We start from the raw sequence: 14,364 nt of genomic DNA, 5'->3' as shown, positions 1-14,364 counted from the left end.
TAAGGTTCTGTAATAATTAAGGTTCTGTAATTGCCAATCACTGACTGCTACACCATATCAAACCTAGAAGCACATGTTATTCTCAAATAAGAGGTTCTAGTTCTTATAGATTCCTTACCAGATTCTTACCGGAAAGTCATATTAATTTATGCTATTAACATATTCCTCAGAGTTATTAAAGATATATATATATACCTGCTATATCTTTTTCAAAGAAACAGAACATGCTGTATTCTATTTCTGTAAAATCTAGATTTACAAGATTAATTTTATGAATTGAAAAGTAAATAATTAGAAGTTTCTAAACATCAAGATGATTTTTAAGTCTAATCTTAGTCTAAAACTTTTAAGACTATAAATTAATCACATCTGCAAAATCCAACCTCTTACCACTTCTTAAATGTACTAGATATAACAATTTCCATGAAAACACCACAAATAAGAGTATTTTTTAAGATTTTTAAATCACTGACTAAAAGTAGATAATTTTGGAATTGATAAATAAGTGGAAAGAATTATACCCTTTATATTGGCTTTGATTTTACATAAAAATAGTTCATATTATAGGAACTATCATTATTTTCAATAAACAAATATAATTTTAAGAGCCCTTTAAAATAACTGAAAATTAAAATGTGTACAACGCTACTTAGAGAAACTTAAATTTGTCCTAGCAACATATACTACCCACAAAATTGTTAAATGTGAAAGTTTCTAGAGCAACCAGTAATAGTCCACTGAATTTGAATCTCTTTGGCTTTCATACTAGTAATTAATTCAACAGAAAAGCTTTTGATACAATGAGATAAAAACTTTTTTTTTATTTTCACACACACACACACACACACACACACACACACACATCTCTCAACCACCCACTCTCTATTTCCACCTTCTTTTCAATTGTCTTTCAATTTAACATGTATAGATAATCATTTCCTACAGCACATTTTAAAAACATAGTTTAAGAGAAAAAATTAATACATACCTGTCCATCTAGGTCAAATGCTAAGCAAGCTATACCATGTGTATGAACATCCTTTAGAACTGATATGGTCTGTACAGTGTATGAATCCCAAACACAGATATAAGGCTCTTTCCCAACTTGTCCTGTTGCTACCAATACTCGCTCAGGATGCAAAGCAAGGCTGTAAAATAAATAAACAGACTTAAAAATTGCTTACAGAACTTTAAAAAGGGTTGGTATATGTAAAATTATATACATCAATATGAAAATTAGACTTTATCCATTTAAAATAATTTGAATTCAAAATGACTTGTATAAAAATCCATGATATGAATTACTACTTCAATAATATATGATAGTTAATGACAAACTTCATAATTCCCATAATATGTTATTGTATGTAAACTTCTCAAGAAAATCTCCTAAGGCATCAATTGGACCATTGCAACAAATTTATTATAACCCCACTACACGCCACTCTTTCATTTGGTATTCATCTATTTTTAAGCTCTGTCTCATTTTATTCTTTTATTGGATAAAGGACCAAATCTCAGTGTCCCCAAATAGCATTTAATAGCACTCCTATGAAAACATTAATACTTAAATTATAAATTCCATTTAAGAAAAAAAAAGTCACCTATAATTCACAGAAAATAGTTTATGAATATTTAAAAACAAGACAAAGACTTAACAGTTGGTAATGTTTTTTGTATATCAGCAGGTGAGTAAATTCTCCTTGATAAATTTTTCTACATGTAGGTTTGGATTACCAGATTCACCACTGGGATTCACCATTCCATCATGGTGGAAGATGAACCGAGAGGGTAAGTTAGATAAGTATGAAAACAGAATCAACTCATTCTATGTAGGGAAGTAAGGGACAGGGAGGAGTCTAAGATGACTCTTGGATTTCTGGTGTGGCATCTGGATATCCTGAGTTGGTATTCCTCAAAGTAGGGGATACTAAATGAGTAACATGTGGGCAGGGGGAAGATAAGTGGGAATGGAAGGTTGGTTCAACATGTGAAAATCAACCAGTGTAATATTAATAAAGGACAAAAAGCCTTCACATATATTCATCTTGACAGCTGGAGAAACAGAAATGCAGAAAAAGCATTTGACAAAAATCCAACCCTGTTCCAGATAAAAACACATGAGTTAGGGATTGAAGAGCATTGCTTCAACTTGATAAAGGGCATCTATGAACACTCACAGCTATGTCACATTTCATCATGAAAGCCTGAAATTTTCCCTTTTAAGTATGGGAACAAAGCAAGGATGCCAGCTATTGCCATGTCCACTTAACATGGTACCAGATAGCCTTGCCAGGACAATTAGGCAAGAAAAAGAAACAAAAGGAAGAAGTAAAGATGTATTTGCAGATGACATAATATTATGTAAACCAACCAAATAAATTCCAAGTAGAGCTAATAAATGAGGTCGGCAAAGATGCAAGATCAACAGAAAATATTACTTGCATTTCTATATATTAATAATGAATAATCTGAAAAAATCAAGCAAACAATTCCACTTATAATAGCACCAAAAAGAATAAAACTTTGGAATAAAAATTTTAAAATACAAGATATGTACAATGAAAACTGTAAAATGCCATCAACTTTAAAAGATCTAAATAAATGGATATCATGTTCTAGGTTTGCAATATTGTGAAGATAGCATTACTTCCTAAATTGATCTACAGAATCAACACAATTCCTGTCTAAATACTTGTTGCCTTTCTACAGACTGATTCTATAATACAGAAACGCTAAAACGATCTTGAAAAAAAAATTGGAAGACTCATGCCTTCTAATTTCAAAACTTACTAGCTTATTACAAAACTGCAGTATGGTAATCAAGACAGTGTGGTACTGGTCCGTGGGTAGACAGGTTGATCATGGAACAGAATTGACAGTGCATAAATAAATACATTTATGGACAAATGACTTTCAAAAGGGTGATGCCAAAACAATTCAACAGGGGAAGAACATTTTTTCTATAGATGCTGCTGACACGTCAGACTATACACCTGCACAAGAATGAATTTGGACCCATACATCACACCATATACAAAAAAACAATCCAATTGTCTGCATCAAACACAACAAGTGTTGGTAAGGGTGTGGACAAAAAAGGAATCCTGTACACAGTTGGTGGGAATGTATACTGGTTCAGCCTCTATGGAAAACCATATGGAGACTTCTCAAAATGTTAAAAATAGATTTCCAGCAATTCCACTCCTAGTATCTACCCAAAGAACATGAAAACACTAATTTGAACCAATATGTGCAAGTCTATATTTACTCAACATGATTTAATATAGCCAAGTTAGGGGAACAAGGTAAGTGTCCAAGGACAGGTGAATGGAATAAGAACATATAGTGTGTGTACGTGTGTGTGTGTGTGTGTGTGTGTGTATCCCAATGGAATACCACTTGGCTATTTTTTTTAAAAAAAAGTAACATTGTGCCAATTGTAATAACATGGATAGAATTGGAGGGGATTCTGCTAAAGTCAGTCAGGAGAAAGACAAATATCAAATTATTTCACTCATATGTGGAATATAGAAGAACAAAACAAAGGAACAGGCAAAACCAACCCTAGAAATTAGACTGCAGAACTAAGGCTACCACAATGGGGAGGTGTGGAGAGCAAAGTATGGAGGGGACACAATGGACTTGGTGGAGGACTATGAATGTGTTTGTGATGGATGCGGTGTAGTAAGAGCTATACACCTGTAACACTGAATCATATTTGGTGTTGTATAAAATGTTAACTCAATAAAAATAATGCAATTTTAAAAAATCAGATCATTGGTTACCCAGGAGCGGGCAAAGAGGCTTAATAGCAAAAATATATGAGGGAACTGTTTGAGGTTAGGGAAATAGTCTACATATTGGGGCCTCCCCTGGTGGCGCAGCGGTTGAGCACTGGGCTGCGAAGCTGCCTGAAGCCTCTGCAGCACCGGTTCAATCCCCGGCCGCCAGCAAGGGTCCCACATGGCGCGCAGACCTCTCCTGCCACTCCCGCTACTCCCCTCAGCAGTGTACTTCATCAGTCTGCCTGTTCTGTTCCCCGCTCTGGCTCTGGTGAATTCTCTCACCCTCCCGTGCTTCTGACTGTACCTAGTGCTAATAGTCTATATAGTGATCATAATGGTAACTACACAATTATTACATATGCCAAACACATCAAAATGTACACTTAAAAAGATTCTTGTACATAAATTATACCTCAATAAAGCTAATCTTTAAAAAATCAAAATCAAAATGTTAATAACTAAAGATTTTAAACTCTTAGAAGAAAACATAGGCACAAATTTTATTGACCTTGGATAAAGTAATGATTTATTAGATAGGACACCACAAGCAGAAGTGACAAAAGAAAAAATGGGACAAAATAAACCATCAAAATTAAAAATATTTGTCCTTTAATGGAAAACCATCAACAACATGTAAATATAATCTACAGAATGGGAGAAAATATTTGCACAGCATATATCTGGTAAGGGTTGTATTGAGAATATATAAAGAATTCTTTCAACACAACAACAAAACCACAGCTAGGACGCCCCCCCCTTATTTTTTATGGGCAAAATATTTGAAAAAAGATCTCTCCAAGAAAGATAAAAGAAAAGGCACATGAAAATTTACTCAATACTACTAGTCAGCAGGGAAATGCCAGTCAAAATTGAAATGATACACCACTTCCACAATCAAAAAGACAGTATTTTGTCAATATATATGTAATATTATTATCAAGTATTGGTATGGTTGTAGAGAAATTACAACCCTCATATACTCCTTGTGTAACTGTGAAATGATACACCCACCTTGGAAAACAGTTTGGCAGTTCTTTAAAAATTTATACATAAAGTTGCTGTAAGATCTATCAAGTCTATACCTAAAAGTTGCTAAAAAAATGAAAACATGTCCACACAAGTTACACATAAATATTTATAGCAGTATAATATATCCAAAAAGTGAAACAATGCAAAAGTTCCTCACTGAAGCATAGAAAAATAAAATGTGAATATTTATGTAATGGAATATTATTTGGCCATAAAAAGTTATGAAGATATACTGATAGATGCGGCAACATGGATGAACCTTGAAGATACATTAAATGAAAGAAAACAGACTTATTAAGGTCACACATATAATATGAATTCTAGTTATTTATAGCATTCCCTTATTATTTTCCTTTTAAGGTCTCTGGGTCTGCAGTGACATCCTGATTCATACTGGTCATTTCTGTCTTCTCCATTGTGTTTAGTCTAGTTAGAAATTTATCAATTAAATCAGTCTTTCAATGAATTAGCTTTTGGTTTGATTTTTTTCCCTGCTATTTTGCTGTTTTCATTGATTTCTGCTCTTTATTTACTTCTCTATGTTTGCTTTTGGGTTTAGATTGCTCTTCTTTTTCTAGTTCTTAAAGTGGAATCTTAGATTACTGAGCTGAGATCTTTTGAAATATCATATATGTGTTTAATGCTATAAACTTTCCTTCAAGGCTTCAGTTGAATCTCACAAATTTTAATGTTGTATTTTCATTTTCTTACAGCTCAAAATATTTTCTGATCCCCTTGTCTTCTGAGTTAACGATTTTTATGTTTATATAGTTATGTTCAGAAAACTTATTTAATTGCATTTTTGTTGTTGTTGAGGCAACGGTTTACAACACTGAATATTAGAGGTACAGATTCACACCTCTCAGATGTGTGTTACCACATTACACTCACCACCAAAGCAGCCATAATCCTCCACCATGGTCCATTGGGTCCTCTCTTCCCTATGCTCTCTACTCCCCCAAATCTGCCTTTCTGGCAGCCCCACCTCTACAGTCAGATTTCTAGGGTTTCCTTTGGTTTAATTTTATTCATTCCTTTGCTTTATTTCTTTATATTCCACATAAGTGATATCATCCAGTATGTATCTTTCTCATTCTGACTTATTTCACTTATCAGAATCCCCTCCAGTTCCATCCAGATTGTTGCAAAAGGCAGATTTCATCTTTTTTAGTAGCTGAGTAGTATGCCATTGTGTGTATATACCACATCCTCTTAATCCACTCATCATTGGGCATTTAGCTTGTTTCCATAATGTGCAATCCATTCTAATCACGTTGCAATGCACACAGGCAAGCATATAATCCTTCATATTAGTGTTTTAGTCTTCTTCAGGTAAATTCCACCTAGGAAAGGAATTGCTGGATCATGTGGTAGATCTATTTTACTGTTTTCCACAGGCACTGGGCCAGTCTACATTCCCACCACCAGGGTACAAGGTTCCTTTTTGTATACGCCCTTGCCAACACTTGCTGTTTCTGGTCTTTTTGATATGAACCATTACAGAATATATTTTAAATGAATTCAATTATTTTAATTGGAAGCTTATTTTATTGGATATGACCTCTATTGATAAATGTTCCAAAGATCACTTGAAAGGAATGCGGTTTTTGCTATTGTTGATTTAATGCTGATTATTATTCTACAGCAGTAAGTCTTTGACCCTGGAATTTCATGCCTTTGCCGATATTCAAGAAACAGCAAGTGTCTAACTTACAAGTTTATAACAATATATTTGAAAAATATATCCCAGTGTTTATTAGTTTTCTATGCTGTTGCAACAAATTACCACAAATTTGCATCTTAAAACAACACAAATTTATCTTCTCTTAGTAAGACAGAAATTCAGTTAGTGAGGCTCAGCTGGGTCTTCTCAGAGTCTCAAAAGACCAAAATCAAAGCATCAACACAGCTTCATTATTCCTTTTTGAACTTTCTGAGGATGAATCACTTCCAAGTTCATTCAGAATGTCAGCGAAATTCAGCTCCCTGTAGTAAAAGGACTGAGGCTTTTGCTTTCCTGCTGGCTGGCAGTGGGGAACTGTTCTTCCTAAGGCCACCAACATGTTCCATTGCTTTGGTCACCTCCTTCTTTGTACCATTAACAGCACACTGAGTTCTTCTTGGCTTCTGCTACATTACTGACTCAAGCTGAAGGAAGTTCTCGGTTTTTAAGGACTCACACGATTAAACTGGGCCCATCTGGATAATCCAGGTCACTCTCCAGCTCTTCAGGTCCTTACTTCTTCAAAGTCACTTGTGCCAGTAACAACCTATAAATTCCAGGAATTAGGGAGTAGATATTTTTGGGAAGGAGGTGTAATTTGGATACCATACAGACTCAGATATAGAGTTTTAAATATTCCATTTCTACAGCTTTTTTTTTTTTTTTTTTTTTTTTGCTGTCAACTTCTAACATTTATTTTTAGAGCATTCCCCTTTGCTTCATGTCATGCGTTATAATAGCAGCTCTAAATTCTTTGATAATTTCCACCTCTACATCATTTTGGAGCTAATGACTAATACCTTGTAAGATAATTTTGGTTTATATCTTGGACATTTTGAATATTATTTTGTAAACTCTACGTCATATTAAAATCTAGAGAATTTTTATTTTTTGTTTTGTTTTGTTTTAGCAGGCAAGCAATCCAGTTAGGTTCAGAGCACCTACAAGAATCTTCCTTCTGTGGTTCCAATGTCAGTTTAATTTTTGAAGTCTTTGCAATACTCTCACATGTGCATTCCACAGAGGCCAATCTGAGACCTGGATGACTGTAATTTAATTCTCAAAGTCTTCAATATGTTGTTCCAACCATATGCAGCCTGGAGTAAGTCTGGGACATCAAGTATTGCTTTATGAAATCCTCTTTTTGAGTTCTTTGCTCTCCACAAATTTCATCAACGCTCCATCTTCAAGGGCTCCTTCTTCAATGTACTGTGACTGAAGTCCAGAGTATGCAACCCCTGAACTGGGTCTGCCTCTGGGCAAGAAGCAGTGTGCCTCTTTCTTAATTAGCTGGTTGGTGTCATTTTGTGACACTGCAAGAGTTCTTGATAGAGTCTGGCTATAATTCTTTTTAGAATTCTTAACTCAAGTAAGTGTTTTCTAAATATGTTTCCCAGATTTTGAACTATTTTTTCATTTTCTTAACTTAATTTTATTTATATATATGTTTTACATCACTGTTCTTAATTTATTTTTCACAAATTTTTTTAAGATTTATTTATTTATATAAGAACTGGGGTACAGGCCAGATGCGTGGGAGGGTGAGAGGATTCACCAGAGCCAGAGCAGGGAACAGAACAGGCAGACTGACGAAATACACTGCTGAGGGGAGCAGCGGGTGAGACAGGAGACGTCTGCTGCGCCATGTGGGATTCTCACCTGCTGGCCGGGATCGAACCCACGCTACAGAGGCTGCGGACAGCTTCACAGAGCGGCGCTCAATGGCCTGCGCCACCAGGGAGGCCCCTTAATTTAAATTTTTAAAAGGAACTTTATTTTGCACTAATCTTAGACTTACAAAAAAAGTTTAAAAATAGTACAAACCCTTCTTTTATACCACACATTGCATCTCCCTAATATAAACATCTTACATCATGGTACAATGATCACGAAGAAGAAATTACCATTAATAGCATTAACTAAACCATAGACCTTATTCAAAATTCACCACTTTTCGCAGTAATATCCTTTCTGTTCCAAGATCCTATCCAGGAACCTGACTGCATTTAGTTGTTATTTCTCATTAGCAACTTCTAGTCTGTAATATTTCCTTAGACTTGTCTTTCATGACTGCACATATCCCTCCAAAGAGCACTAACCAGTTATCTTGCAAAATGTCTTTCAATTTGGATTTACAAGATGTTTACTCATGACTGGAGTCAGGTGATATACTTAGGCAAATAGACCATGAAAATTATATTTGTCTACCTTATCGCATTATATTAGAGGAGTTTAGGATGTGACTATATATAATTACTGATGATGTTCACCTCATTCCTTTGGATAAACTAGTACCTACCAGGCTTTTCCACTTTGAAGTTACTACAAAGTTTCTCTTTGTAGTTTGTATTTTAGGGGGGATTTTTTGAGACTATGCAAATCCTATTTCTTTTCAAACTTTTATTCACTAATTTTAGCATCTATTGGTAGATTTTTCCTAACAGTAACTACTGTAGTAGTCCCATAATGTGATCTTCCTATTACCTTCTTTTCATCTCTCTCTCTCTCTTTCCCTCTCTCTCTCTATATATATATGCACACGTGTGTGTGCACATACACACATAGAAGAACTATCTTTTCTTGTTTATCATTGTTTACAACTGCTTAAATTTATGAATATTTATTTCATTGCAAGGGTCAACAAACATTTCTGTAAAGAGAGAAAATATTTTAGGCTTTGTGGGCCATACAATCTCTGTGACAACTACTCAATTCTGCTTCTGTGAAACCAAATCAGCCATAGATAATATGCAGACTGTGTGATTTCACTGACAGCAGTATCACCTTCTGTCAAATTTGGGGTAAAATTTGGTTCTTGTGGGGTTATCTTACTCTTTTATATATAAAGGACAAAATATGCATACACACAGATACACACACACACAGAGTATATAATTGATAGACAGTATACTGGTATTAAAATTTTGGACTTAGGGAATTAAGAAAAAAATACCTAAAGAGGTTCCTTAGGGTGTCAGAATCTTTTTCCCAATAGAACTTTTTTTTACAAAAATAGATGTCAGGCCTATTTAGTGGACAATCTACTTAATAACTCCTGTTTTACCCTATAAATCAAAATTTAACACTATCATTTATTTTGTGGCTCAAAATTCTTCCATCTTTGGTCTTTACAAGATCCTTCAGGTTAGTTCCCCTTTTACTTCAACAAGCCACCATCTCTTTTGTGCTTATTTTTGTCACATCCTAAATATTCTAGATTCCTATACTTTTCCTGTTCTAGTCTTATAATCACAAATTCTCCAAGAAACCCTTATTTCTTTTATTGGAGAATGGTGTTTAGAGAACAAGACCTGGTACTATATGTGCTCATTATCACTGGAGTATTACTAGTATTACTCCCTCTATACTGTGTCTCTGCAGACAGAACTAGAAAAAACCATATGTATATATGTATCTTCATATTTATGCTCTACATCTATCTGTATATGTATATAAAACCATGTGTTCATATTGATACTTATGATTCAAATTCCAAATAACAGGGTCCATTTAAGACTGTTCACTTTCCTTATAACTACTTCCACAAAGAATGAGAAATGAGATCCTCATAACAAAGTACATTTACTTATTTTGTTTCAGTATATACAAAGTTGATTCAAATTGCTTTCCCTGTGAGAAAATAAAAATATAGCACTAGTTACAATCCTTTTTGTCTTTATCCTTAAGAGTATCAGAATACATATTACATGTGTCAGACACAATGTCAATAGTCACACAATAGATGACCTGATCAGGCCTATATCTGTTAAAGAAATTGAATCAATAATTAATAACTTTCCAAAAGAGAAAGCACCAGGACCAGATGGGTTCACTGGTTAAATTCTGCTAAACATTTAAGGGTGATACTGTAGACATGAAATTCAGAAGTGATTAAAGCTTCTGTACCAGTTCTTGTTGCCGTTGGCCAATATTGTAATACCACGAGCCACCTGTAATTAAAATAAGGACCATCCTGGTCAAGATATTGGCTAGATGTTACCCCTTGCCAGTCCTATGCTGTCTCAAAACACTAACTCATATTGAAGACTGATGGAGAACACCTGCTTGTCTTAAAGAGAAGCCTGCTAGTTGTTAGTGGCAGCATATCTGATTAGTGGCAACATGGAGTCACAAGCCCTACAAAACATATCCCGGCTACCTTGCCTTGACTTAACATGAACTACGGTACTATTTCAGTTGTCCATGGTAATTCATCCATTTTGGAATTTCATAGGGTGGGTAATTTGCCCTTTATGGGCATTTATATAACCCATCAAATATTAGCATAGTGGATATTTCTGACTACAGATCCTGGCAGTCAGAATTTATTAATGGAAAATCTTGGCTTTTCCAACATCCAAATCCCTCAGCCAGGGTCCAATCCCTGCAATTGTTCTGTGAGTCTGTTGACTTGTTACAGGGCAACCCCGAGGTGAAATTGGTCAGCTTGACTGTGGGTCCTCACCCGTGTGCTTAAAGGGGACTTATTTATAATGAGACTCAACTGCAGGCACACAGAAAGGCTAATAAAGGGTTTATTTACAAGAAGGGGAAGAAAGGAATAACTCAGGGAGAAAGAGAGTGATAAATTGGTGAAAGTCTCCTACCAGTCCTGCTGAGCTAGGACCCCCGAAAGCACAGTGAAAGCCGGTGAAAAACCAAGGACCCCCAAGACCCACATGTCTGGTTATATACCAAACCTGGCAGCTTAACTCCACACTCAGTTCCCAGCAATCCCCTTGAATGGAGATAACATTATGGGATTTGTAGTTGGTGTTTTGGATCTCTTTGGTCTGGGGTGGGGCCCTTAAAACCTGTTTGTGGAGTGTGTTCAAGACATCCTTTCCCCACAACAGATCATCACCTGAGGCACTGGGTTCCACCTTACTTGGTATCATACAGGATACACATCACTTTGCCCATTAGGTAAATCTTCCAAATCCCCAGTGAGTATTTTTCTGGATGGATGGTGCTAGCCAGCTGTCTTTTAGTGTTTTCAGTCTCTGATAATACTGAGCAGATTCATCAACAGAAAACCACAGTAAGGACTGCACATTTTTGGTAATAAATCTCCAAACAGGATGTCCTACATGGAGGGACTTTAGACAAGTGGTCCGAAGTTTTTAAAGGGGTCTCAACACTTGCCAAATTATTCACATTGTTATATAATATATAACTGTCAATGAATAAATTTGGCTAAGACCTGAGGATTTTTTTTCAGGTTGATTTTCTAGCCCACCTGCTAAATATGGATTACTATTGTAGGGGCAGGAAGGCCCAGAGCAGGAGCTCTATGACCCGAGCAGACGGTGGAGAGTCCTGAAGCCCTCGGTGGCTTTTTCAGGCTTTTATTGAATTTACCAGGTCCATGGCAGGCAGGGGTGCTGGGAGGCTGACAAGCCTCCCAGCTCCCGGCGAATTTTGACTCTTTCTGGGCTCTTTGGGCGTTCTCTCATTCTGTTGCTTTCTTATTCTCTGCTCTACTTCTGTTTCTTCTCTGCTGCTTCCACCACCGCTACTCTTGTTCTCTTCTGTGTTGTTGCCATTCTCCTGCTGGTTCCGTTCCCCCTTGACACTGCCCTTATAAGCCCAGTCTCAGCCCAGGTGTACCCACCTACGTATGCCCACACCCCACTCCAGGTGCCCGCCATCAGGCATGCATTTAGGATCACAGGGATCCATCGTTAGTCCTAATGGCGGGAGGGCAGAAAAGCCTGATAATCACTTTTTCTACAACTACTCTGTCCAGAGCCACGTTCTTCAGCCCTGGCTACATATTAGAATCATCCGGGAAGTTTAGAAATTAAAAGTAGAAGTAAACAACAACAAAGACAATATATCTGAGATACATACCCTAAGCAAATTAAATCTGAATTTCAGGGGTGACACTCAGCCATTGGTGGTTTTATTACTTTTGCTTTGTCTGTAACACACCAGCTCTCCAAGTGAGTCTAATAAGCAGCTGGGCTGAGAATCAGGAGTCTGGAGCAGTCATTCCCAAACTTTAGTCTGCATCACTATCATCTGGAAGTGATTAAAATGGGTTGTTGAGCCCCATAACTAGAGGGGTGAAGCCTGAGAATTTGTATTTCTAACATGTTTACAGGTGACTTTAACGCCACTGGCTAGAGGAACATACTTTGAAAACCACTGATCTGGAGTGTGCTTTTCAGTTTTAATGTGCTCACAAATTACCTGAGAACACTGTTAAAATGCAGAGTGTAATTCGGTAGGTCTGGGCTGAGAGTTGAGATTTGCATTTCTAACAGGGTTCCCAGGTGATGCTGAAGTTGCTGGTCTCAGAACCATACCTTTCAGTAGTAAAGATCTAGAGAGCTGCCAACTGTCATTTTTTAAAAACCAAGCAAACTTGAAAATACTGGATGAAATTCTGAAAGTAGCCAGTTTTGTATACTAGTAATGACATGATTCATTTTGACTTTCTTCTACTCTCCAATTCCCCTGGAAACACAGTCCCTTGCAGTCTCCTGATTACAATGTCACTGTTGCAAAATAACTAACATGGCCACAAAGGTGAAGCACTCCTGACCTTACTTGACAGAGTCGATCACCTCCTTCTCCCTGAAAAACTCTTCCCACTTGACTTCCATGACCATACACTTTCTTGGTTTTCTTCCTGCCTCTCTGGCCACATTTTTGTGCCAGTTCCTTTTCATCTCTACATTTAAATGTCAGAGTGCTGCAGAAATATATATTTTTTATTTTTTATCTATACTCCCTCACATTGATCTCATCCTGGCCCATGGCTTTAAATACTATCTATATGCTGATAACTCCAAAATTTATTCCAGTTCAGGCTGCTTCCCTGAATTAAACACACACAGTCGGACTGTTATTTTACAGCTACACTGATTGTGAAATTTGGTTAGTATCTCTCAAAACAGAAAACTTGTTTCCCCGCCAGTCTTTCCCAATTTAGTAACTGGCAGCTCCATTCTTTCAACTCTTCTGGCCCCAACCTGAGATTATCGTTGACCTTTGTTTTCTGCCACAATTTATATTTGATCCATCAGTAAAATCATGCTGCATCTATCCTCAAACTACATCTGATGCTTTCTTACTATTTCCGCTGTTAACACTCTGGTCCAAGTCACCAACATTTTTTAACTGAATTATTGCAACAGCCATCTAAGTGGTCTGTTTCCATCCTGCCCAGTCTCTTTTCTCAACACTGGAGCCAGAGTGACCTTGTTAGATCATTAAGTCAAATTGTGTCACTAATTTGATTACATTGTTCCAATAACTTCCAATCTCACTCATATGGGAAAGCTAAAATCCTCTCAATAGCTTATCAGGCCCTACATAGTCTGCCCCAGCACCAGAACTGCATCAGACCACATTTCTTACTTTCACCAAAATTCACTGCACTCCAGCCACATTAATTCCTCCTATTCCTCAAACACACTAAGTATTGCACTTCAGCCCATTTGCCAGAAATGTCCTTCTCTCAAATATCCACATAGCACATTCTCTCACTTCCAAGTCTCTTATTCAAGAGTCACTTTATATTTTACAGTGAGGTCTTCTGGCCATCCTATCTTACCTAAACTCTTCCCTAGTCACTACCTCTTGCTACAACTTTTTTTCCTTAGTCCTTATGTGCTAAATATACATATATGTAATTTATTTATGTAGTATATATTATGGATACATGATATAGTATATGTAAAAAAAAAGGTATGTAAATATGCATGCTATATACTTTTTACATATACTGAACTATAAAACCTACTGTACTTATTCTGAGTCTCCCCCCAGTAGATATAAGTTCCATGAAGACTGGGAATTTTATGTTTGGTCCAC

At 36.4% G+C, this 14,364-nt stretch overlaps 1 protein-coding gene across 5 annotated transcripts in view; it reads right to left on the bottom strand.

Annotated features, from left to right (window-relative positions):
* The window catches only part of EML5 (EMAP like 5), a 126,885-nt gene that overhangs the window by 107,898 nt on the left and 4,623 nt on the right, over positions 1-14,364 (bottom strand). For all 5 annotated transcript variants that reach the window (XM_054691758.1, XM_037503740.2, XM_037503741.2 and 2 more), the window contains exon 2: positions 989-1,148. In XM_054691758.1, the coding sequence (XP_054547733.1) occupies positions 989-1,148 (160 nt within the window). The remainder of the gene's footprint in view (positions 1-988; positions 1,149-14,364) is intronic.

Source organism: Talpa occidentalis, unplaced genomic scaffold (assembly GCF_014898055.3).
Source record: "Talpa occidentalis isolate TD23 unplaced genomic scaffold, MPIMG_talOcc4v2.1 talOcc4.11, whole genome shotgun sequence".
In the NCBI taxonomy this organism is placed as follows: domain Eukaryota; kingdom Metazoa; phylum Chordata; class Mammalia; order Eulipotyphla; family Talpidae; genus Talpa; species Talpa occidentalis.
The sequence above is the reverse complement of the archived record's forward strand: the minus strand, read 5'-3'. Positions and strand labels throughout refer to the sequence as shown.